Here is a 27,462-nt window from a genome sequence, read left to right on the forward strand (position 1 = left end):
ATATAATTAATGTAAGTGTTTATGAAGAAATACACACTATCACGTTTTGTGCACTACATTAATCATATCCTACATACATGACATTTGAATGAAGGGAAACTATGTTTGACAAGAAGTATAAATACACATTTCATTCAACATATGAACACAACATTCATGGCAGATTTGAAATCGATAAAAGAGTCCTTTCTACAAACAAATTAATCATTTCTGACTTAGCTCAACGGTTCTTTGTAAGGCATTAAATTTCCAATATGGTCGCGTCTTATCAGATGACATGCTTTCAATGTACGTAGGCGAGACCTCCCTACAGTGACCCAGCACCAACGTTTGTGCCTCAGTGCGGGTACGGTGTGATTCTGAGCCGTGATTCGCTGCCAACAAAGAAAGCGAGTCAGTGATAATCTTGGTGCGGGCGGAATAGTCTGAGAGCGGTAATTGGGTGATTTTGTACATTATTGTTGTGTTTTTCAAATGTATAACCATCCAGTAATTAAAATTATTTACAGATGTTATTTCAAACACAACGACTTATGCTGAATGTGTGCAGAATATGTTCATGAAAGTGACAGTTGGTGCAGAACTGGGGTCGGTGTGTTCAACTTCATGATTTGGAATTGGTTAACAGGGCTAGTATTTGTATATTATTCTATATATAAGGCCACATTGTATATACACACGTGGCCGTTAGGGACCTGGTCATTGTTTAAGACAGTGCTGTGTCAGTATGGACATCCATTGGAACACATTTGGTTTTGCTCAACTGTCAAGATACAGATATGTTATTATAGTTAGGTCTGTTATCACCAAACATATGGTTATCACTAGCCGTATAATTACCGGGTGTGATTTAATGGTAGGGATTTGAAAAGTCGGTGTTCTTTACTTACAAACTGTCATAAATGATGTCTCTGGCGGTGGGTAGATGTTGCAATTGTTCCATTCTTGTCAGAACGATGTGTTTTGTTTAAAGTTTCAGGTCGTTTGTGTTAAGCGTCCAAGACGTGTTATGATGCGTGAGTCCGACATATTTAGTGGTGTAGAAACTACCCGCGCAAATGTAAAATACTTTGGTTGCTGAACTTCCACTTGACCTTGCTTGAGGAAAAGATAACCATTGATGTGCCGTCAAAAAGCAGTACGATCCCCTGCAAATGATATAGGGGTTAGTACAGTGGATAGAGCCCCAGCCCTGACTGAAATCTAGTGGTTCGATTCCACCTCGCTTCATACCCAGAGACGTTTTGTTGTTATTGTGGTTTAATATCCCAGTCTGCTGCTCATTACAATAAGTGACTCTAGTCAACAATCACAGTATCTGGAGGAGAACGTGGGTTGTTTGTTCTGTCTCTTGATGTCCGATACCAAAATATGTGTAGTTGTTGTTACCTTGCCTCGCGAGTCGTGATCGGAATTCTGCATCATAAATCAGTTGTTGTAACCACCTAAAACATATGCCCGAAAAGATCGAGAGTTTGACTCCCCCGAGGCACACAAAATACACGAGATTTAAAAAAACATCCTGTACTCGAAGTTTAAAGGCGGGTGAATGAAGCTCACATTAACCTCACAGGTTCACTCACACTGACCAACACGACCTGAACATTTAGGGTTCGACAGAACATGCCACCTGGAAAAAGTTGATCCTCATGTCTGTGGTCCACTGTCTGTAGTCATGTCTGCAAAGTTTGGACCCAGACAGATGAGTTATAAAGCTTATTCAGTTGTCGATCAATTAATTAAACAGCACCTTCATTTAACAAGCGTGTACAACTTGATTTCTTACTCTAACTGGATGTACACGAGGTACATGACTATTTCAGTACCTCAGCTGATTGTCTTTGAAGGTGATATTATGTCATACTTCTATGCTAGAACGCGTGCATGAGAAGTTACACAAGTCACAATGTGTTGCCGACACAAACCCGCCCACTGACGGAGAAAGTCACTACAGGTCCTGTCACGTTGATTGCGGCGACACGCGGCAGGTGCCTGGAGGACTCGCTCTGTACGCACGGTGTGAGGAGTTGTAGTATAGGGATATACATTGAAGTGACACATACATGGGATATACGCGGCGGCTGTTCTCTGGATACTGGTCTCAGAGCGGGTTCCGGAAGGCTGGGCTAACACAACACAGGTAAGGCGGCTCGATACACACCTGTCTTCCCTCATATAACCCTCCATGTAGTTTTCTTTTATGATTCCATGTGAAGACATAGCATAAATAAGTCCCACAAACTAAAGCTACGAAGAGGCGGTATTCATCGTTAATTGACCAAAGTAAAGGATGGCTATTTAGCCTAAAAATCACAAATAGAAATGAAAGCAGTTTCATCTACGAGAAGTTGCCTTTGTGTATGTTTGGTCCATGTAATATTACAGAGGGTAAATAATAATTAATGCAAACTTATTATGTACTTGGCAAAGAACGTTTTAGAACAGAGGCCTGTACTGCTAAGGGTCAGGAGTGAGACAGGAGTTCTGTTTACGTGGCCATCCGCCAACATGTGAAAAAGTGTCAGCCAAAAAAACAATATCGCGGTATATGCATTTACACAACAAAAAATATGTAAGGTAAAACACGTGGCAAATTATTAATAATATACGATGACGGAGAAGTAGCTTTTTAATATATATGGATATAAATTTATACATTTACAGGTGATCGATACATGTGCGTGCTATGGTGACCACGCATTTGATTCCAAAAAAGTCTAGCTCCATCCCTATCTTAAGGCTAATCTTTGCTAAATGTTTTAAAGACGGAACACAAAACCCGAAAGTGTTCATGTCTCCAGTGGGACAGTGGGGTAACTTACATGTTAAAACATTTGCTCGTCAAATTTGCTTCTCAAGATCCAGGTTTTATTCCCAGTGTCTGTAACGCTAGAAACCCATCTCTGCTGGAATATCTCTCAAACGGTCTAAAACACTCACCTCGGCATGGCGGTACATCTTACCCACAATGTGTACAGGAGTTGTTGTGATGCCTTAGGACTGAACATTGTTGAAGACAGTCTGATTTAATAATTGCCATATCGTATTTTTGTATCGTAACATACATATAACAAACCATAATGCTAAAATGGTGTCTTATTACGACTTATAGTTCAAGTTTGATCCTCAAACGCATGGCTGTCTTGGAGTCGGACTACGATATGAAGTCGTTTTGCTGCTACCTGTTTGTTTTGCGTTTTTTTTTTCACTATTTACCGGTAAATACAAATGAACGCATCAAAGATTGTTCGGGTGATCCTGGCTGGGATACAGCCATCATCCGTTCAGATCGGGTGATCAATCTTGCTAACATTGTTAACATGTCAACACAATCACTGTAATCAGAATGCGTAGACCGATGCTCATGCTGTTGATCACTGGATTGTCTAGTCCAGACTCCCTTTATATCATTATCGTCGTCGTCATCATCATCATCATCATCATCATCGTCGTCGTCGTCGTCGACGTTGTCGTTGCTGTTTTGTTACTTCTGCTACACTTTGAAATGCATTGTCCTTCGTTGACAGGGTTTTACAATGCATGTGCTATTAATTCATTTGTATTTTTATAGTTAATCGTTCTCGTTACGATATGGCTGCAATACTGCCGATATGACGTTAAATGTTAACTCACTCACACACTCACACTTGAAATGCATTGGAACACGCCATGATCATTGTCGTCGACGTGGTAGTCCATTTTGGTTATTCTTATTACGAGAGCGCGATCGCCTCTCACACAGCAGGGGTAAGCTTGTCATTAGTGTGGAGCCCAACACTGCAACTGTTATGTGTGACCCCTGGTATGAGAGAACAACACCGCGGTGGCGTGTGGTATACTGATTGAGAGAGACAAAACCTCCACACAATACAGTTATATAGTTCAAGGCTATTCCAAAGAGCTGGGTTGTTGTAGGTCAGGGCGTCGCACCCGATTAGATCAGTGAGATCACAGAACCTTGTTCTGAACTACCACCTTCTAGGTACCAGTGATTGAACATTGGTTCTAGTGAAGTACTTCACAAATGGCCAGGAACCTCATGTATTGTTTTACAGAGAACGATATTCAGTAGCTCATGCCTTAGGACAGTTATTGTTCATAGGTTATAGTCTGATTTATGATACATTGAAACTAGAATATAACAATTACAAATATAAGCATCAGCTCAACCAGGTTATGGCAGGGGCGACGTGTCATCAAACAATGTATGTCGTCATGTACTGTATTACGTCATAGCGGGGTATTTGCGGCGTCATTGTTATGACGTCATGTTGCCATGGATTGTTTTGTAAGCAATAAACACAATCAAACAATTGGTGTGTGAGGGGGAATTATCGTGATCAACTCCACAGAATTCCTTGCTAGTGTTTGTAATTTACCTCCGATACGTCACTTAGTGATACAAGAATCAGATAGTACAAACAGGGACATGTGTTGTAAGACTCTTTAGTATTAACACACTCTCTAGGATTGGTCTCATCAAACAGGTGTCCGGATGATTACACACACGTAACTCCCGACAGTGCATCTTGAAATAACCAAAGCAAACGGTGACAGCTGTGTACACATTTGCATTGACCTATCCTGCATGATCAGGTCGAATCGAACACTAATCGATTGCTAAAGTGATCATCGGGCTGTACTTTCAGTGTCCCACTTGGTAACTGTGATATAACTTGTGTTGGTCTCGTGTGGTAGGTCAAAGAGTGGCTGTGCTTGATTTACGACATCCAATGAATCATTTGAGATAGACCATAAATTGGCAATTAGTCACATACTCTGCACTGACGGTCAATAAACTAGATCACACAGTGAGTCTTTGTGATAGATCACAAACAGATTATTTCTGAAATACAGTGTAGTGATTGTCCATAAATCATATGATATACCGATTAATTGTGATTATTTAGATCATAAAGTGAGTTTTTGTGATATATATTATACATCGATTTATAGGGATGTATTATGCCCTGACATTCCATAAATTAGATCATACAGTGAGTCTTGTTGCTAGATCATATATCGATCAACTGTGATATACAATGTATAGATCATAAAGTGAGTCTTCTTCTTATATCATATACCTATTAGCTGTGATGTGTCATGCTCTGACATTCCATAAGTTAGATATTATTGTGAGTCTTTGTGATAGATCACATATCGCCTATTCCTGCTATACAATGTAGTGACTGTCCGTGATTTAGATCATATACCGATCCATTGTGATACACAATGTGGTGACGGTCGTTAGATTAGATCATTAAATGAGTCCTTGTGATAGACCATGTACCCTGATATACACTGTATTGACGGTCGTTGAATTAGATCATAAAATGAGGTTTTGTTGTGACAGACCATGTACCGAATAATTGTCATATATTGTCGGAACAAAAATTAGATCATATAGTGAGTCTATGTGGTAAACAATGACTTGAGGTCGGGACGGTAGCGATATAATCTTCCCTATGACCTCATGCCGGAAACTAACTGATCATTTCTAAACTGTGTTCTTGCGACAGGTGTATTCTTAGATATGAGTTATGGACCACTGTTCAGTGCACCTGCGACCAAGTCTTGTACACTCCCTGATTCTGAGTGAGTGAGTATTGTTACATGCTGGTTTTCGCAATATTTCAGACGTATTCCGGTTGTAATACCAGGAATTGTCTTCACAAATAGTTCGCGTGATCTTGCCCATCGAACCTGGACCTTCGTGTGCTTGTGTGTGTGTGTTTATGTGTGAATGAATGTGTGTGTGTGTTTGTGTGTGAATGTGTGTGTGTTTGCGTGTGAATGAATGTGTGTGTTTGTGTGTGAATGAATGTGTGTGTGAATGAATATGTGTGTGAATGAATGAATGTGTGTGAATGAATATGTGTGTGTGAATGAATGTGTGTGAATGAATGAATGTGTGTGCGTGTGTGTGTGTGAGAATGTGTGTGTGTAGGAGGAGGGGGTGGGGGAGCTGAGATGGATGTCGGGACTTAATTATGTAGCAAATCGTCAACTAATGACGGTCGAAATACGTATTCCAACATGACAGCGTCAGATGATGAACCTGACAAATATTGGGATTGTTTATTCTGTCTAATGCTTTAGATCACGAGGAATAAAATGAAGATTGCTTGGCTCGGAGTGAGTATTCTTAGTCTGGGTACGTTAAAATTACACTGCTACCCGACATCATAGCGAGAAAGCAGTACAACCCCAAAGAGCCCCTACCTCTAGAGTTAGTGAGTGAATGAGTTGAGGTTTACGCCGCACGCAGCAATATCCCAGCTATACGGCGGTGGTCCTAGAAGATACAACAATGAACACTCGAAAATGTTAAAAATAGCAAGTGTCAGTAAAACTGTTCAATCTCATCTCGTCAAAAACATCTTATCTCATGTCATTTCACCTCTCGCTAAAAATACGCTCAATCTGATGAAGGGTTTGCTGGGGGTCATACATTAAAAACAAAAACGAGATATGCTTGCTGCATGCTCTGGGCCTTGCAGTGTTTGTAAACGATTGCACAAATCCAAATTTCAAACGTGAGTCTTGTTTTGCTCGGAAAATTGATATAGCTTACCAGCCATTTCCACCTCATATAAGCGTCACCACCTTCTATATATCAACAGAATCATTCTCAGCCGGCCTCAGTTGAGGCCCTGACCTGCAGAACGACAACAGATTCTGTATGTGTCTTTGAATCATGCACTCAGGTATGACTGTAGGAACAGGACGTTGATTGCTGGATATTGCTGAGGTGACAGATCGTCCATCATGTACAGAACGCTGGCGGTTGTCCCGTTGTGTGAATTTATCAACCATAGTGGCCGCCATCGGCATCACCATGGCACTTGTACTGGCGGTCGAGCTTCAACTTTATATAGGATTTAGCCTCACACGGTGCTGTTTGAAAATCCCCCTATCATGTGAAGTGGCTACTCAGTGAGGTCATCAACCTTTCCAGTTCAGCTAGGAAGCACTCCTACATTTACATACAGACGAACCTCGTTTATCCGGACGTTTTGGTGTCGTATATGTTTGCCCGCGTGACAAAGCAGGGACTGAACTCAATACACTTCATTAACATATATATCAGAGTACACATCGGTATCGCTTCAGATCATATGCCATGCTTTAAATTTAATAGGTGAACAGCGATGAGACATTACAGATGTTGCTCACCTTTTTTTTTTTTTTCTCTTCGCATTTTTTTTTATCTTTTTTGTTTGTGTTTTTGTTTTTGTTTTTGCTTTTTCTTTCTTTTAGTTTGTTTTGTTTTGTTTGTTTTCTTTTTCAAATAGAGCCTAAGCAACGTTATGTTATGGAAGTCGACTGCCGCGAATACTTAATCAGATATTCAGTTGGTGATGTTATGTAAATTATGTCACACGATATTTCATTGGACGGTCACCATTCAGTTGCCCTGGCATTGATCTGTAAATAACTGAATCTGGACAAGACACTGCAATGATTTACATGAGCATGCTTGTATGCAAGTGGAATATGACATGTGTCAAACGCGTCAGCAAGTCTGTCCACCCGATCCCATTCTTCGCCTCTTACGACAAGCACGTGCTACTGAAGACCAGTTCTAACCGGGATCTTCACGGGTGCAATACAAAGTCTGTTTCAGGCAAAATACAACACGCCATTGAACTCTCTACTCTCACACTTACATCGATAATCGTGTCGTCGCAGAATTTATTAAAGTAACTCACGCTGGATATATAATCCGTTACTGATTACAATCTGAAAGCCTCTAGTCCTCAAGGATTTCCGTGCTTAGTGTGTTGTGAATTTAATAGTATTGCCCTCGTGGAGTTGTAACTGAGATGCGAACACAGTAATATTGTCAGCAGACTTGAACTGAAGGGGGAAGCAGTGTTTAGTCAGTGAAATGCCTTCACCACCGTTACTGGAGCTGTGTGTTTGGTGTGTGGGTAGTTTAGTGGTCATGGAGTCCGCTCGTCAGGCCCCGGTTCGATTCAAAGCATAGGTACAATGTGTGAAACCCAGTTCTATTTTTCCCCGCCTTGACACAGGACGACTGCTAACACTGGCGTAAAACCAAACTCACTCACTGTTCAATATTTCTGAGTAACGTTAAAGGGTTTCCAGGGACAAAGAGTTCATACCGGGCTCATGGAATGAAGATCCTTTAATTTCACAAGGAACTCTGTGTTAAGTGAATAGCTTCGTTTTAGAACAATTGTTTGATGCATTGGGTACAAGACGGGATTGGTGTATCTGTCTCCTGGGTAACAGGTATGGCTCATTTCCGACACATTTGATGACTGCGCTCTCATTTGTTGCGAACCCGACCCTTTCATGTGATAGGTGATTATTTTCCCATCTAGGCTACCTTACAGTCCTTACTATTATCCTATGGATGAGGAAGTGGCTCACATGGCAATGGTCCGAGTTAATGCTGTCTCACCTGTGATATAGTCTCATAAAATAATGCAAGGTTGATAGGATCTAACTTTCCTTGAAAGTCAATTTAAATCGTACAACAGAATAATCGTTTCGTTTTACAAGGGTTGTGAACGACCATCTTAACCTACCTGGTACCCATTTGAAGCTACGTTTTGCAAAATGCACCTACATAGGTAGACACCAAATGAAGGACACATATTGCTTCAGTGTCAAGCTGGACAGAAACTCCAGCCGTCAGAACGCGGTTCCCCGACCATCGTGTCTTTACTCCACTTGATTTGGGACTTATGCACTTCAGACCCAAGGATGTGTAATTTTTAATCTACCCCGATGATAGTGAGATAGAGACCTCCAGTTATATGTATAAGAGCAGGGTAAATACACCGTGTTGATTCCATTAGCGATATCACACATCTGGGTGGGTACGAGGGGGCAGAGGTGAAACCGAGGTCATGTAGACCTTCAGATACCCGTCATACAGAATGGCGATGTCATATCAAGACTCAGTAGGTAATATAAACAGGCGTATGAATGACTTTGTACTTTTTCAAACTCAATCATATGTATAATTAAAGTAATGGCATTATGGTGGTTTCCAAGTAACATGGTGCTGTGACTCTAGAAGACTGTTTCGGTGACGAGGTATTCATGAAGGAAGCTTAACTCCATGAATCATATATTGCAAGTGATATTATTCCATAGGGCTGAAACACAACACCCCACAACCTATTAGTTCGTTGACGTAAGGGTCGGTGCTATATTACACAATAATGATGACGTTATACTATTGTTCTCGCAGTTGGTTCGGTGCCAGGAATTAAATCGTCATTCATTCTGACATCCAGTATTGACCTCTGACACGACTCAAGCCTATTGTTTAATAAGAAATAGGATATATGTAAACAACAACTGGACAATGTCATGAATGTCTTGATTATCGACGTAAGGTTTACTATATGCCACAGAACCAATGATGCCTGGAGTGTTCACTGTTCAGGATTCAGGGTTCAGGGTTCAGTGTTCAGGGTTCAGGGTTCTGTGTTCAGTGTTCAGTGTTCAGGGTTTTAACTGCGACTCGGTGGTATCAGGGGTAAAAACGACTCAACTTTCATGGACATGAACGCCAACATGGACGTTCACCTTCACCTCTCCTGCCGTAATAGTTGTCTTTGACAATAATATTGATTTTACATCTTGCGACGTTGAACACCCACTGACTACCTTGGTTATCTGATTCCACAGGGCGTACAAAGCAATTTTGTAATTGAAATCAAATCAAGCAGTTATGTATCCATAGCGTGTTTGGAAAACACTTCCTGTTTCCATTAGTTTATTAATTATAAATAAAATATAAGCACATTAAAAGATCAATATCCGTATCGACATGGAACAGAGACATTGAACAATGCAATGTATTTTATATCGTCAGCTTATTCAGCCATAAAACTTTTGGCATGTTCTCGAAATATTGTAAAATTATTCATTATGTCCCGCGGTGTAAGAAAATAGAATGTATCCATTGTTTGACATTCATAACATATTGAATATTGCTCTACGCCATGACGGTGTGAACAGTGTTATTACGATATTATGTGGATCAAAGGTCACACTAGTTTAATCCTGTGTTTACTGCCACGACACGACACATCCTTGTTTACAAACACAAATCCAGTCCAGAGACTTCATAAAGGAACTATTGACAAGATCGGAGTGTTTTCCGTCAAGACATGGCTGTGTGAAAGGGACCTGTCTTCTCTGAGGTCCGCGCGGTGAAAGGAGAAATTACTCAAATGGATTTACAAGCAGCCGTGTTGCATAGAAGTGGCAACACGTGACATGCTCAGGTCATAGAGTCACAATGGTACACGACACTGACTTCATAACCAGGGGATCAACTTAATGCCATATTGAAACTGGCGTGTCTCTGTATTTGAGATACAAGACGAGGACATTTCTTCATAAAGGGCTGTTGTAAAGAGAATCCCATAGACATTTCTCTCAGGTCGATCTCATTGAAATACGGAGTCAGACAAATAAGATAAATTGGATTTATTTAATCGGTTTAGAAACACGTATTCCCACTGCAGCTGTCAGCATTAGGTGATATGTGAAATTGAGGACAGACGATACATCGAGATGCCAGTTGAAGGGTGAACAAGCCGTGTCTTCGAGCATACGTACTGCAGGAAAGGAAAAAAAATAGTACCTCTCCATTAGACAGATACACAGACTTTAGGAAACAGTAAATGCTTGAACGAATGCGTATAAATAATTGACAGCTGATAGCTCGAAGTAACGGAGTCAGTAATGGTAACTCATGTCACGAAGAGTCCAGTGACAAGTGACTTGTCTTTGTACGGTGCGTGTGTGTGATTCTTAAGAAATGTGTGATAGATCTTTGAGTGAAGTGTGTATAGTATGAAATATATCTTATCTTTGAGTGAAGATTAAGTTATAATTCTGTGACGTGTTACTGAAATGTGATGTTTGAGATATATGTAGAGCCAGAAATATACATTACGTGTGTGAGATGTGAGAGTCACGCATTAGTGGTGTGTGTGTTGTTTGTGAAAAAGACATTTGAGTGATCTTTTAGTTATGTATGCATATCTATGAAATGTAAGTAATTTGCTGAGCATTTTTCAGTGATGAGTGTGGTTTGTGATCAGGTACTTTCATGCTCATACACACATCATAATGATTCCTCACACCTCTGGTATAATGACACTACCCCTTCCCGATACACATTCCACCGTGCAGCCCCAGTGGCAATATCCACTGGTTGCATGAAATCCACAGATTGAAATAAATCATTCAAATTGTGTCATTTGATATAATATACGAAAGCTTTCGTAAGTTAAACAGTTTTAAATTGGGGTGGGGTGGGGTAGGGGGTATTCACTTTGGGGTGATGATATTTGCAAACAAACGTATGATTAAATACGAATTTAGAAAATGATTGCTTAATTCACAACCTTTTCAAGCATCCCAATAGACTGGAGGCGTTTTTCATGATATGCACAGAGCACGTTTGTGGTGAAATTCGAAACTTTTGAACTCAACGATGGTCTTTGGGCACTGCACAACGGTGACATTCAATGTTGTACCAAGAGCTCAGTTTAACCCAGACGCTGAATGATATACCAATAACTCAGTTTGACAGCGACGCACCAAGGTATCCCAGATTTCACTCCCAGGCGGCCACGTCAGTGGTATGCAGCCGAGTGTCTGATGGTATCTACCGCTAAGTGGTATCCGCTGATCGGATATCGATCTGTCGATCAGGTGACAGCAATGGATCTCCAAAGCCATAAACTGTTTGAATGAACTTACATTACGCACTGATCATGTTATCTGGCACTCCCCTCTGTTTCTTCCGCCACAATAGATAGCCATGTGAAGGTTTGCTGGCGGTAGAGCAATGTACCCTGTGTAAAGGTATTTGGCTCCAAGCGTTTGATTCAGGCGACGCTACGTTTGCTGTTTGAAATGAGACACCATGAGGGAAAAAGTGCAGTGACCGAGTATTTTTGTGTAATCGGTGGTATAAATATTGGCAGAGATAATCTCCATCTCCACTACTGATAATAGTGAAACCATGATCACTACAATTATTTCAGGGACGTCTGTATGACGTCAGTGGCGCTGCAGGATACGCTCACGTCCATGACAATTGGTAACATAATTGTTTCGACAACATAAAGTCGTTTTATAAACCAGTGTTGATGTGAAGCGACAATGCCCTTTCCACATCACATGATAAACTTTTGGTTAAAACAGAGTCGACCATATAATTCTGACTGTTCAACGAGAATGTTTTAGTTTGACGTCACTCCGCATTGTATGCAAATATCTGTCAAATATATCGTCATAGTTGTTGAACGACTCTTGCTTTGACAGATATTTTCCATGACTAAGAAATTAGCACGAAAAGTTTCTGGTAAAGCAGACCCGCTTCTGACCGTATCCTGAGAATGTTTTTAGCTTGACGCCAGAAATGATTTTGATGCTTAAATCAACATTGTTGTCATACAACGAATCTTTGTTCGCGCTGTTCCCAACAAAATCTTATGTAAGACCTATTGCGTTATTACCTGTAGGTACAACACGCTAGACGGTAGTACAGTGTTGCCTTTACAAACACGCTACTGAACTAATAATTTTTACATTAAGCGGCGACAAAAATGAACGAGGTATGGTATGCAATAACGTTGATGTGTTTATTGTAGGACGGCGTTGGCAGGCGCCCGCACCTCGATGTCAATATTTGATCTGGGTGTTTCCATGTGAGCACCAGCCTGTGAGATTGTGGGTTATGTTGTGCACCTGACTTGTGTTGTGTTCCTGAAGGTTCTGTTGAATATTTGGTTCATCAGACTTCTGTACTGATACGTTGAATTGCAGGCTTGTATGAAACTACAGCTGAGGATAGCGGATAGTAGGATAGCGGACTGCAATATGCCATTTGCCATGTGTTACCTCAATGTCTACAACCAGGCAGTGTGTACAATGGCTGATTCACTCGGCCATTGTGTACATTGCCTGATTTATTAACCCAATTATTGTACAGCTTGACTGATTTTTTCGCAGGGATTATTGAGGAGAAGAGATCAGCACTTGCTCATTATGCAGACTGTGTGGATTAATAGGTGCGTTTTTTGTGATTTAGTGAATGGGTCTAAAGTTTTTGTATGTTTGTAAGTGTGTATGTGATATCAGTGCATGTGTCTGTTTCTTTGTATGTGTGAGAGAGAGAAGGGGGAAGATAGAGAGAGTGTGAACATTGTGTGGTCTTTTCACGAGTGTTTGTATGCATGCACGTGATCAGTTTATTGGTTCGTGGCTGTCTGTGTGTCTGTGTACGGATCTGTCTGTGTGTATGATTGTATAGATTGGCATATATGTGTGTGTCCGTGTACAGATCTGTCTGTGTGTATGATGATATAGATTGGTGTATATGTGTGTGTCCGTGTACAGATCTGTCTGTGTGTATGATGATATAGATTGGTGTATAATTATGTGTCTGTGTCCGTGTACAGATCTGTCTGTGTGTATGATGATATAGATTGGTGTATATGTGTGTGTCCGTGTACAGATCTGTCTGTGTGTATGATGGTATAGAGTGGCGTGTATGTGTTTGTCCGTGTACAGATCTGTCTGTGTGTAATGCTGGTATAGATTGGTGTATATGTATGTGTCTGTGTCCGTGTACAGATCTGTCTGTGTGTATGATGGTATAGATTGGCGTATATATGTGTGTTCGTGTACGGATCTGTCTGTGTGTATGATGGTATAGATTGGTGTATATGTGTGTGTCCGTGTGCAGATCTGTCTGTGTGTATGATGGTGTAGGTTGGCGTGTATGTATGGGAACAGTATATGGTCTGTCTTTTTGTTTTTATGTGTATGTTGTCTGTATGCGATCTACTCGCATATGCGTGTTTCTTCTGGGTACATGTGTAACTATTAATGTGTGCATGCATCCGTATGCTTGTTGTGCATGTGCGTTCCTTGTATTTGTTGTCATTCGAACCCTTATTGATTAGTGCAGGTGAATGCTATGTAACAAAGGTGTTCCATGTATTGGGTAACACGACACGTCTTTACAATTTGACTTCTATGACAAACAGCAACCATAAACACATATTCACAAGCTGAAAGTCCCAAATCCACTTCTTATGTACTGATCGCTAGAACTTGCTTTACAGTTATTGAGCTGCCTTAAGCAACTCGCCACCTCCTAACAAGACCATGTCAACAAACATCAAGCATTGGCCGTCCACTGAAGCGATCAGTTAGCAAAGGGGCAAAGTGTTTGTTATGTAATTCCCAAGGTTAAGTCTGACTAACAAATGTCCATTGTCGTTTTTCTGTGCACACAGCATAAAACATGATATTATATTCGCTACAATTAACTGCTTCAATAGCTTTTGGAGTATTGATTCAACACGCAACAGGGACTGCGTACAACATACCTGTTGGTCGACGAGCTTCATGGTGTGAAATTGGTGGGTGTAATGATCTAATGACTGGTGTTTGTTTAGCGTTACCCGGGATCCAATATTGCACGTCACCCTATCTCTATATCGCTCCGCGCAGCAAAGGGCGACACTAATCGAGAAAAAAGGTAATAAGCTGGGCGAAAGGTTTCACAGACAGATAAACTGCGCTAATAGACAATACGGTCGATAAGTCAACAAACGGGCTTATGTTATTGGGGAAGATAGGCCGCTCGGAGACATGCCGCTTCGGTTACTGGAATACTGAGTGAGTGAGTATAGTGTTACACCGCTATAGCATTAATTCATCAAGGTCACGAAGACAGTGAACATTAAATCTTCAAGACAGAAAGAGACTCCTTGGCTAGTAACAATGTTGGAAAACAGATCATGCAGAGCAAAGGCGTCTTGTGTTTGTTTGTTTGGGTTTTTGTTGTTTTTTTATGGATAATTGTTTTATTGGTTAATGTCTAATATAAAATGCAAATATATGTCTGATATAGATTTTGGCTATCGACACAGTTGTGTCAGAATCATGGACAAAAATAATACGTCATCAAGCATCCAAAAGTCAAAATTCAAATCTTCGCGTTATGTGTCGACTTCCAAATTGAATTGATGAGTTAAACCAGAAAGCACATATGAGATGTCAAAGAAATTTCAAAAAAGCAATCGTATTATGCAATATCCTAGGTTTTCAGGGAACTACAGAGTAATTATATAATAGTTGAGACAATAATGGCAGTGTAGTGAACGTCACGGCACAGCACAGCAGACATGTGCGTGACATGTTGTTCAAGGGAAACTGAGGAATCAAATCTAAAGCTTCTGCATGACTAGAAGCAACTGAAGTCACGTACAATTCCCAACCAACCAAACTGATTGACACTGATATCTTTTAGACATGTGTCTACTTCCACTCCCCCCAAATGAAATGTTTGTTGTTTGAAAATATTTTGTATGACACTTTTGAAGTCCGTGTCTCTGTGTGTTTCAGAGAGATGAGGTAAGTCTCTGGCAGTGACACATCACATCATGGCTGGCGACAAGCACGACCACCACGGGAAGAAGCCTGTAAAGGGAGGACGAGTCCAAGCTACTTCTCACGGACATCGTCGGAAACCCAGTGATTCTAGAACAAAGTCTACCAAAACAAGTAAACCCGAGACACAACAGAACCTGAAACCAAAGTCCCCTCAGAAAGAAGTTCGTCCTGATAACGACAACGTCAGCGTTGACAACGACGTCGATTCGCGTCAAGAGGAACAGGTGTTTCAGAACGGAGAAGAACGAATCCTTCTTGCCCGCAACGATGAGAATGATATGGATGATGAGGTCATGTCGACGAGGAGCACAGACGACAGGCCGACTTCCGGTATGAGCCGGACTGTGGAGGAGGAAACTGGGCGCATGACCCCGTATCATCACAGATATAACGAAAACTTTGACATCAAGTCTTTCAACAGCAGCATCGGGGACTTTGTGGAGATGTTTTCCGAGCCCAGGTACCAGGAAGTGGATGCTGACTACCCCGTGGACGACCTGATCTCCGTCGTCTCCATGGTGTCGGCCAGTATCGAGGAGTTCAAGTCGTACACGTCTGACTCACAGCGACAGCTGGAAGACTTGAGAGACAAGATGAGGACGGTTAAGGAAAACATCCATATGAGCGTCACCAGGCAGGCCTTCGAGATCAAATCAGGTTAGTCCTTCTCACTCTTCAACTCTGCAATGTTAAGCTCCATACTCTGCCTTACTGTCGTTCTCGGTCTGGTCGGCCGAACTGTAGTAATCTGTGTGGGTGCTCCAGGGTACTATTCTGCTTAACTGTAGAACTCTGTCTTGTTAGGTCATAATAATGTTCTGTCTACGTCTAATTTCCAGTATGGCCGCTTCAGTACTTCATATGAATGGTATCATCTGCTTAACTCTCAGACTTTATGGTCAGTCTCATCTTCCGGGAGATTCCAGGCGTCGATTTGGTTAAGTTAATCTCATACCTATGTTCTGCCTATCTCTGGGAGTCTGGTATGTCAGTGTCATGTTCTTTCTATCTCTGAGACTCTGGTACGGCAGATTTCCATTTCATTCGGGAATTGTCCAGAAAGGAACGGTATGACGTCAGCCATTGTTCATGACGTCATCAATGTGTCATGCGGCCGACTGTTCTCAGTAGAGGTTGTCTTCATTGCCAATACGTGCAAAACAGTTGGTACTGACCCCATATACGGTGTAATAAAGTTTCTCTCTCTCTCTCTTTCTCTCTGTCTCTCTCTCTGTCTGTGTCTGTATCCGTCTCTCTCTCTCCCCCGAATCCCCCCCACCTCTCTCTCTCTCTTTCTCAGGACCATGCTCTGTACTTTGCTTGGTTGCAGAGCAATAACAATTGAATTAATATAAATCATGCAATGCTTCATTTAAATAATACAAGACGTACTAATGGGTAGTGTGCAAGCAAAGTTAATAATATGTATACTGGAGCATGTCACTGTGTATAACCTGGAACAATCCGCGCTGCACCTGTGTGTCTGCGGTTGACTGTGTTCAGGGTGGGGCGAGCATTCAATAAGGACAAGCACAACGATCGTCTTATGATATGTAGGTAAATAATAGTGACAAAACACGTTATAATCAGAGAAACCCGCGTCCATTGTGCTGGTCCAGGTCATACGAGTGTTTATGAATCACAATGAAATGGTTGACACTCTAGCGGAGCAGCGTGACATGACACTACAACGACAACGACGAAATGACATGACGCTGCAGCATTAAACGTGTATTGGATCTGTATGCAATATGTGTATGCATGTATGTGTGTCTGTCTGTCGCTGCCTCAGTATGTTGTGTGTTATTGTCTCTGTGCGTCCGTCCGCCCGTCCGTCCATCTGTCCATCTGTCTGTCTGTCTGTCAGTGTCTCTGCCTGGCTGTCTCTGTCTGTCTGTGTCTCTGCCTATGTGATTGTCTATCGGTGTCTCTGCCTGTGTGATTGTATATCGGCGTCTCTGTCTGTCAGTATCTCATTCTATCTGGTGTCTCTGTCTGTTGGAGTCTCTGTCTTTGTGTTTGTCGGTGTGCATGCTTTTCTGTCGATGCTTCTGTCCGTTGGTCCGTCGGTCAGTCTCTCAGTCTATCCGTCGGTGTCTCTGTTAGTCTGTCTTTCTGTCTGCATGTCACAATTCTCCTGGTGTATTCTACAAAACGTTAACGCCACAGAACGAACATTCAAAACACATTCCACTTGACTGAAAAGGCAAGAGAGTGTCCCTTGTAATGTAATTATAGAAGTGTCCACCTAGTGACTGACGCCCTGTCTTGTTATTTATCAAGTGCAAGATGATATAGATATTCTCAATACAGTTTCCTTTAAATGTTACCATCTGCCCCTCCCTCTACCTCCTCCTGACATACCGCGCATTGTAGCGAGGTAATAAGTAAGATACCGATGACATATGTTGACACTTGACAGTACCTCTATCTACCTCTCTCCCCCAGGGAGAAAAAAAGATAGTAACCGAGAATACAGGCAACAGCACGGTCAACACCTACAGCCATAGATCACACCAGCTCCCTTTCCGACGCCGTACTAAACTCTAAACAAACGACTGTTTTAAACGCCATTGAAAGGCATTCATTCCATCGATCGACAGGGTAAGCTCCTTACATCGCGTTCGACAATTTCATTATCCCGATAGCCCCGCGTGCCCCGAACAAACAGAGATAAGAGTAATTTGTGATTTCATTTCTCATTAGCGGGTTTGAATTACGACACGTCAAACAGGTTATCTAAGAAGCGTGCGCTGCGCTCCTTTAGAACTGACTAGTGACAGTGCGCGGAGCCCAGTGACGACAGTTTCCCAGCGCCTGCTAGGCTCCATGTCTCTCCGACCTCGGAGTAAATTAGTTCCCAGTAACGAGGGATAAATATCGATGTCTAGTGGGTAGATGCATGTAGATGCACTTTTAACACTAATCCCAAAACCAGTTCCGTCATGCTTCCACGGTTCATAGTGTGTGAACACAAGGTAGTCCAGAGTCACGCCGAAGAACCTGGTTTGATTCCGCAACTGGGTACAGAATGTGAAGCATTTCATCTGTTACTCACCGCGATATTGCTGGCATATTGCTGGAATTTGCTTTCTACAGCGCTCCCCCATATTGTCAGTTCTGTATTTGAAGAATCGCAGCGCCCACATGCCATTCGATAGTTTGAAAGATAACTGGATTATCTTCTACACTATTACTGCCAAAAATGATGCACTTCTTAGATGCTTCGTTCTTGAGATAAAACGGGGACAACGAATGCTTGTGACAAAACAAAAGGACTGAAATCAGAGCCTTTCTGATCAGCAGATTCTTGCCTGACTAAGGCAACTCAGAAAAAAAATACCATATGGCATGCATAGTACCACAAACAAAATGAGTGCTTCGAAAAACCTGTTAATTCGGGGTACGGCAAAAACATGGCCCAGACAGTTCCAGTAATCATCACAAGCAGAGATTAACTTCCATCATGACCAGGTTGGTTTAACATGATCACTGTGCATGTAATATCTGTCGCTAACAGTCCACTTCACTCCCTCATGCGTGTCATGTGGGTGACAATGACAGTCGTACCACGAGTTTTTGCGACAGTCGTAAATCGCTGACGGTAGTTGTAAAATGCCCAGTTGTGGTAGTCGTAGCACATAGACCTGTAATTTCACCGACTTGCGGCAGTCGTAATACAATGGCTTCTGACAACCGTAACACACTGACATAGTCGTAACAAACTGATTTGTGGTAGTCGTAACGCAATGACTTGTAACAGCCTGTATATACCGACTTGTGGTAGTCGTAACACACTGAAATTGTAAAACAACCGTAAAACACCAACTTGTGATAGTCGTGACACTTTGACGTGTAATAGTCAACATACTGACGTCCGATTGTAGTAACCCAACGACTGCTTGTTGCACTGACACTCGGCCGAAAAAATTACCATGTCATAATAAAGAATTTCACAATGAATAAGACATAAATTGATAATACAATTCTACCATTATGGGCCCTTGGCCTCCATTATCGAACCTCTCTTAGCGCTAAGATAGTCGTAAGTTACTTCTATTTTATGGCGCTTACTACTGTCTTAGCGCTAAGATTATCGAACCTCTCTTAGCGCTAAGATAGCAGTAAGTGCAATACATTAACATTAACTTACGACTATCTTAGGGCTTAGAGCTAAGAACGCTTCGAAAATCTAGGCAAATGGTTCCCAAGGCTCTCGTAAGTTACTGATCGATGTTACTGCGTTGTATGCAAGAATGACACGATACAAGCAACGAGGGCTTAAGCTTAAGAGATATTTGTGCAACTTGGCCATGTCAAGTGCCTCCCTCACGGGCAGATATGATGGTCATCCGAAACCCATGGCGACATCTGGGACGACATATATTCTGTGTCAGCCTGTGTGTTGCTATGATAAGGATTAGATGCTTGACTAACAGATCACTATGGGCTTTCAGTTCCCGTCTGCCCGAGAACTGTTGAGATCAGTGGACGGGTTAATGATCTCCCTAATTACATGCAGATAATCTGTCAGTTTAACACGTGTAATTCCTTGCAGTGTCTTGATCAAACAAGGAGGTGCGTCATTCTACCTCTTTCAATAGTCATTAAGACGTGGAACAATGCCTGGAACAATTAGACAATGATAAGACGCTTAAGGGGACCTTTGCTTGTAACATAGATAGCAATACCCATGTGCGAGATGCACATCAGCGCTAAATGAAAGATTCCAGTGATATTGTGAGCACGTGGCCATGAATCACTACCAAATATGGCATACTGAGTGCCAGTGAATTGTCTGGATTGTCTGGTCGAGACTCGATTACTTACAGACCGCCGCCATACAGCTATATTGTTTAGTGCGGCATAAAACAACCAAACAGAGCCAAATGTTTGGCTTTTGAGACGTAACCAATGGTAAACTGGCGCTCGTCTTGTTCCACGTGCGAACATACTCTTGATCCCCGTCCTTTGCTCTCTGACTTCTTGATATTTTACCTTCACTTCAATCAGTACATCAGATCGATCGATCGATACTGAGTGCCTGCACACCCAACTCCATCCGGAAGACGCCTTGTTGGGTGAATACCCTGATTTTAATAGTGAAGAAATAACAGTTCAGTTCAGCGAGATGTTTATACGGCTGAGATTTGTGAAGGTGGTATCGACCCGTGACATTGTCGCCGTCAGTACTCTCTGATATGAAAGGTCGGGCCGTCTTGCTATGCCGGAAGTAGGGCATATTCGATTAAGATCAGAATGAAGAACTTCCGGATTCCCCTGCGTCCAACAATCCGCATTGTCTGCGGTAGTACACCATCTGATGTTCGGTGTCCAGATGTTTATCTGAACATTATCTACCAACTGGGTGTGTTAGGAGCATTATATCCTAATTTTGTATAGACAGATTTCTCCCAATAAGACTAACAGCCGTTAGGTAAACTACCATACGATTTATCCTTCACAGTTTCCTCGGTAGGTTTTCTAAAATTGCATGCAGACATAAAATTGTGAATGTGTAGTCCCAATCTTTGCGAGTAAAATTTCCATTACAATTCTGAATCATTTTGCTAAAATTGAGTAGATCAGAATCTAGGCGTCCAAAACACGCAGCCAAACTAGTTTTTGCGTGTTTGTTATATTTGTTTTGAGTGAAAAACGTAGTTCTTACGTTTATGGCAACACTGCTTCTGCTTCAAACAAACAAGGAAACAAACAAACAAACAAATTAACAATTAAATAAATAAATTACAATGTTGAACTAATAACTTCGAATGAGTGTTAATGTTTCTATGCATTAAATCCACTCTCGAACGTTATATGAAGCGAACCACCAGGTGAAGCTACTGTGCCTTTAAGAGTAGCGTTGTTGCTAGTTGGGCTAAACTGTTAATAAAATGGAATTGGACACATAAAATGACGAGGCGAAATCATAAAGCCATACTACAGACTTACAGTAATTAATTTTTGTACGTGAATTCCTGCCAATACCGACCCGTGAAGGTCCGTGGTAGAACAGGCCTTCAGCAACCCATGCTTGCCATCTTGTTTGTCGTAAGAGGCGACTAACGGGATCAGGTGATCAGGCTCACTGACTTGGTTGACATATGTCATCGGTTCCCAGTCACGCAGATCGATGTTGGTGATCATGTTGTGATCACTGGATTGTCTGGTCCAGACACGATTATTTACAGACCGCCGCCATAAAGTTGTAATATTGCTGAATGCAGCGTAAAACTAAACTCTCTCACTTCTGCCAACTCCGCTTTATTTACCCAGTCAGTCCCCTTTGCCTTCAGCGTATTGATTTCCTCCAAGGAATGAGATACTTCACGGTCCAGCCAGTCTTGGGGACATTAATATGTGTCACTTTTCCTTCACATGAGGTTACTATGCACCATCAAAATATTCATCCCCATCCAAGTTTTCCTCGGCAGCCGAAGCTACACCTTCCTATTCTCCTCCTCCGCCTATACCCCTCTCACCAACTACCTTCCCATCTCTACTCGTTAGTATTACGCCTAAAGATATTGTTGTAGATTCGTTCGTCCATTTTAATTCTTCACTGCCTGGTGATATGTGCTGCTAAATGGCGTGCCCCTCATAGTATACTCTGCAGAACAAGTAAGGGATATTCATTTTTATCTTACTTACGATTAAAAATATTTAGGAGATTTATGGAGTCAATCAATGTTGATATATTTTTTAATGTTTTGTGAGTGCATCACCATTTGCACTTCCTTACAGCCATAGTTATTTGGAATGTAGTCGTTTTCGAAAGATGATTGGTGTACGGCATGCAGTTTGCATGTGTACGATTTTCATTTTAACACAACGTCTAGAAACACACACTAACAAATGTCTTATGGAAGATAAGTGTAAAAATTAATTTTCTAAGTCATTTCTCGGTCTTCCTGAAAAATCGTCAACATCAAGAATACTCCATGCACGTGTATGGGGCTACTGCGTTGTGCACGTGCATGTCATGCATTGTGTTTAGGGGTAGTAATAGAGAGCTATGGCGGTGCGTTCATAAGATGTCTATCCTTGAAACATTTGTTAACGTTTACACTTCCTATCCAGACTGAAAGTTCATTATCTCTTACATTTTTGAAGGACATATATAGTTCAAAGTAGCCTCATAAGTACCTTATGTTAATGGCCGTTCTCTGAGATACAAAGCGCTTCCCCAAGACTCTCAAACCGTCCCACCAATCCATACCCCTTTTATCCATCCCATTCTCTTAAAGGGCGGGAGAGGCAGTCAAGTTAACGCTTTCTCTCCTCACAGCGATGGCCCTGCTTCGATTCCATAGGTACAGTTTCAGTGAAGCAAGTGTCTGGTGTTCAATGTATTAATATTGCTGGAATAGTACACCGTGCGGCGTAAAACACAACTCATTCACTTAATGTTATTTTTCGAAAGTGTCTACGGCACACTTCGGGTGTCTCCAATGCCCCTCTCAACCTGTCACCCCACTGCTCTTTTCTGTAGCCACCGACAACTCTTCAAGTCTCGGTGGGGTAGTCCTGTGGTTAAAGCGTTCGCTCGTCAAGCCTTTCAGACTGGAAATAATACAATGTGTGAAGACAATAATTGATGCTCTCTTGCTGGAATATTGCTAAAAGTGGCGTAAATCCTTACTCACTCAAATCATATGAGTGAGTGTGTGCGCACTCTCCGTGCGTTACCATGGTTAGCAGATACAGAAACAGTGCGTGCCACTCCCCTATTACCTCCAAGCTGACCCCCGAGATAAGGTGCTAGACACTTTTCACGGGGCAATTGCTTCTATAATGAATTAATCACCTATCAGCCCCAGACAATCGATGTTCTCTGCGTCAGGTGTGGCTCTGTGATGTTGGCAGCAGCCAGGTGAGAAGGATGCTTTGCAATGCCCTACAGATGATGTGTGTGTCGGTTAGATCAACATCTTGTACCTGTGAAGTCACAAACTGCTTCATTAAGATAAGACCTACACTGACTGAACTGACAGTCCTGATAAAGTGATGATACACATGTCATTGGGCCTGAAAAATATACTCAGAATCATTAGTGAAGGGTTACTGAGGTGTGCAGGTGTGCTGGCAAGATACATTCGGACTCATTAGTGAAGGTGTGCAGGTGGTCAAATTGGAACATGCGATGCACAAGTCACGGGACCTGTCCCAGTTAGCGTCAATAGTTCATTGTTAAAGGGTCACCAAGGTGTGCAGGTGGTCACACAAGAACATGTCCCAGTTAGCGTCAATAGTTCATTGTTAAAGGGTCACCAAGGTGTGCAGGTGGTCACACAAGAACATGTCCCAGTTAACGTCAATAGTTCATTGTTAAAGGGTCACCAAGGTGTGCAGGTGGTCACACAAGAACATGTCCCAGTTAGCGTCAATAGTTTATTGTTAAAGGGTCACCAAGGTGTGCAGGTGGTCACACAAGAACATGTCCCAGTTAGCGTCAATAGTTTATTGTTAAAGGGTCACCAAGGTGTGCAGGTGGTTACACATGAACGCATTCCACCTAACGTCATTTGGTCTAAATAGTTTGACGATTGGCAACCGGTTGAATAGTATGTCTTTTTTCCTCATTTCAGTGCTTAAAAACTGAAAACTGCATCAATAAGTTTATGAGGATATGAGGAGCTACCGACTACACATAGGTGAACTGAACTAGCGCTTGAAGTCCACACAATTTCAATACATGAGTAACAGTACTTATAAACTGAAATATAGACTCTTGGAAGTGAAATATGCTGCCTCTCATGTTATCTGAATGATCCTCAATAATGACGTTGAGCATTTTATATAGAGGATATTGTATGAGTGCTTATGTCATACCATGTTTACGAGTGCCTCAATGTTTGTATTTCCGAGGCATGTACCGATATTTAGGCACGAGTGTCGTAAATATAGCATGATACGGGCGTGAATATTATATTCTCTTTAATACCGAAGTCGTCAAATTTGGGATCTGCAAGATATATTCGGACTCATTAGTGAAGGGTCACCCAGGTGTGCAGGTGGTCAAATTGAAACATGCAATGCACAGTTCACGGGACCTGCAAAATATACTATCTATACAGCGCAACGTCACGTCGTAGAAGAAACGTGACTTCAAATCATTGTTCATAACGTCACGTCACCATGACAAGTTATATTGTGCCCTATGGGATCTTATGAACAATGTGAACTCCGATATTTTCGCCAAAGTAGGTAATATACGTACTAGGAACCTACGAGGGCAAACAGACTATGGTTCACATGTACCTCGTAGGTATTAATTAGAGAATAACTAACGAGGTCCGAGTGATTACGGGAAATATGCCCGAACTGAAATATTGCTCACAGTGCCGAGTCTTGGCAGGGCACTGAACATCATTTCAGTTAGAGCAGCTGATTCGTATTCATGCGCGTATTTAACCTAACTTCTCCAGCGGTAACAACATAACTACTCTATAGAAAATAGTACCTCGTAAAACATCTTTACAATACAACAAAAATATTTTATGTGATACAACAAAAACATTCTTAATATGATAAAAAATATCATTCGATATAAGTGGGCCTAATAACAGTTCAAACACTGTTTGATTAAGTCAGATCGCCATAATATCTTTCATTCATGACTGACTGTGTCTTGTGTAGTGTTGAAACACACATCGGGAAAAACGTGTTAGTTTTGGGGGAAGTGAACGGTAAACGTTAAGAAATCTGAAAGACAACAATCCCACGAACACATCTCGAAAAGGTTTTCTGAGTGAGTGAGTGAGTGAGTGAGTGAGTGAGTGAGTTTAGTTTTACGCCGCACTCAGCAATACTCCAGTTATATGACAGCGGTCTGTAAATAATCAAGTCTGGACCAAACAATCCCGTCATTAACAACATAAACATCGATCTGCGCTATTGGGAACCTATGACGTGTAAGACAAGTTAGCGAGCCTGACCACCCGATCACGTCAGTCGCCTCTCACGACAAACATAGTCGTAGTTTATGGCAAGCATGGGTTGCTGAAGGCCTGTTCCACCCCGGGACCTTCACGCGTATTCTACCACGGGACCTTCACGGGTCTCTTGTTCGGTAGAAGGCGTGTTACAGTCACGTTAATGGTCCAAGTTCCAAGAAGGATAACTCTAGTCTGAATCTGAAGCAATGGGAAGAATGTGCCCTTTTTGAGCAGGCTGACTGAGGAGTCATCATTCAAGATTTGAAGTGGAATTCACCACGCTATACTGGACCTGAGAGTAGTGTATACATGTACTGAATGAAGGTTTACGGCATGCGACAAAGACTGACGTTCGATGGCATGGACGCCCACTCACGTGTGACACTTTCAGGTTATGCCTTTAGTCGGTATCTTGTTGCTTCTATTTGCCCGATTGTAGGAATTCAATGCCTGTAAACTTCTCATGACACTTCCTATTAGGTTAATGGCAAGCTGAACTAGGTCATTGACCTTGATCGGGGTTAGCGTAATGGCGGTCATGTTTGTTTACAAACAATGCAAACGATTGTTTTGTCTTATTTTGTGTTATTTTTCTTTTATCTTTTTTTTGGTGTTTTTTTTTCATTGTTATACATTTCAATAGGAAATGATGTATTCACATTATTTAACCTTCGTGTTTTCTTTTTTTGTAAATCTCGGAATTTGTGGGTATGACACGTTCTAATTATGAATGAAATGGCAAATTTTCAATGCACTTGGATACTGAAATATAGTTCCGTCAACCAATCATATTTCTTCTCTGCTTAGCTGACCAATCAACGTTGAGAATCACTGAAAAGAACATGTGCGAATATGACAAAAATAATCACCTGTGCATCCTAGCCCGTATGGGTTACTACCTGTTACTACGTTCTGTTACTACCTGTTACTACGTTCTGTTACTACCTGTTACTACGTTCTGTTACTACCTGTTACTACGTTCTGTTACTACCTGTTACTACGTTCTGTTACTACCTGTTACTACGTTCTGTTACTACCTGTTACTACGTTCTGTTATTACCTACGGTCAAAATATCACTTTACGAGGAGGTGTTCCTTGTCAAGCCTCGATTTCGAAAGGAGGTGCTGTTTTCATTCACGGGTTATTACTTAGGAGATAAACATACTGTGTTGGAAAATCAGAGGTATATAACGTGATTATATACCTCTGAATGACTTTGATTAACCAATCACAATCCAGTATTTACGGAAGTCGATCCGATCATGGTAGAATATGCACTACGACGTTCATTCAAAGATTGGTATTTTGGAGATAAACTCGCGCTTTGCAATATGGTCGTTATTAAAACAAGGTTGTTCAATTGAGCATATGTTTCAATAAAATACATAACCAACTAAAATTCAATGCATGTTTACTTACATACTTGTTACATCGATTGATTAACCTGCAGGCGTCATGGCAAACAAACAATACGACTACTCTATCTGTTTTACTGCAGTCATTTAGAGTCAATGATTTTGTCGCGATCTATGGCAGGTTAACTGGAATAGTAGAAAGTGTAATCCAACCGCTTGGGACGTTTCATGTGTCAAGCCCCCCTAAGTAATTGAAGGAATTACAGCAAATTTGAAGGAATTGCATCTCAAATGTAAACAAACGCAGCCCACTCGCGAAACAATTGCAGCGATATCGGTAGTTTAGCGGTAATAACAGAAACACATCGGCCCTATCGGAAGCAATGTCGGTAATACTGGAAACACGCTCGGCCATCTTCGGAGATTTTTCGGTCGCGAGCGGAAACTCACGCAGCAAAACATGGCGTCGTTGGAAGAAACACCCGTCTCGGTGAGTTGTGTTTTTAGTTCCTACTATTACATTTTTATACTTATCCATCTTTGACCACCCGTGTTGAATGAGTTTAGGTATGAGTTGTTGTCGGGGCAATAGCTTATGTTTTTAGGAAAAGATAGTCACTCTAGAAGAGTGTCACAAGTCATGCCCCTGGAGGTTGTTTACATCTGAACATCGAAGTCGTGGCGATGATTA

The 27,462-nt window shown here is 41.6% G+C and overlaps 1 protein-coding gene across 1 annotated transcript in view; it reads left to right on the forward strand.

The window, feature by feature from the left end:
• Positions 1 to 1,996: 1,996 nt before the first annotated feature.
• LOC137260209 (death domain-containing protein 1-like) overlaps positions 1,997 to 27,462 on the forward strand; it is a 47,533-nt gene continuing 22,067 nt past the window's right edge. The window contains exons 1-2 of the mRNA XM_067797903.1: positions 1,997 to 2,140; positions 15,427 to 16,131. Of these exons, the coding sequence (XP_067654004.1) occupies positions 15,465 to 16,131 (667 nt within the window). The 5' untranslated portion in view covers positions 1,997 to 2,140; positions 15,427 to 15,464. The remainder of the gene's footprint in view (positions 2,141 to 15,426; positions 16,132 to 27,462) is intronic.

The sequence above is a fragment of the Haliotis asinina genome, chromosome 13 (assembly GCF_037392515.1).
Source record: "Haliotis asinina isolate JCU_RB_2024 chromosome 13, JCU_Hal_asi_v2, whole genome shotgun sequence".
Taxonomy (NCBI): Eukaryota; Metazoa; Mollusca; class Gastropoda; order Lepetellida; family Haliotidae; genus Haliotis; species Haliotis asinina.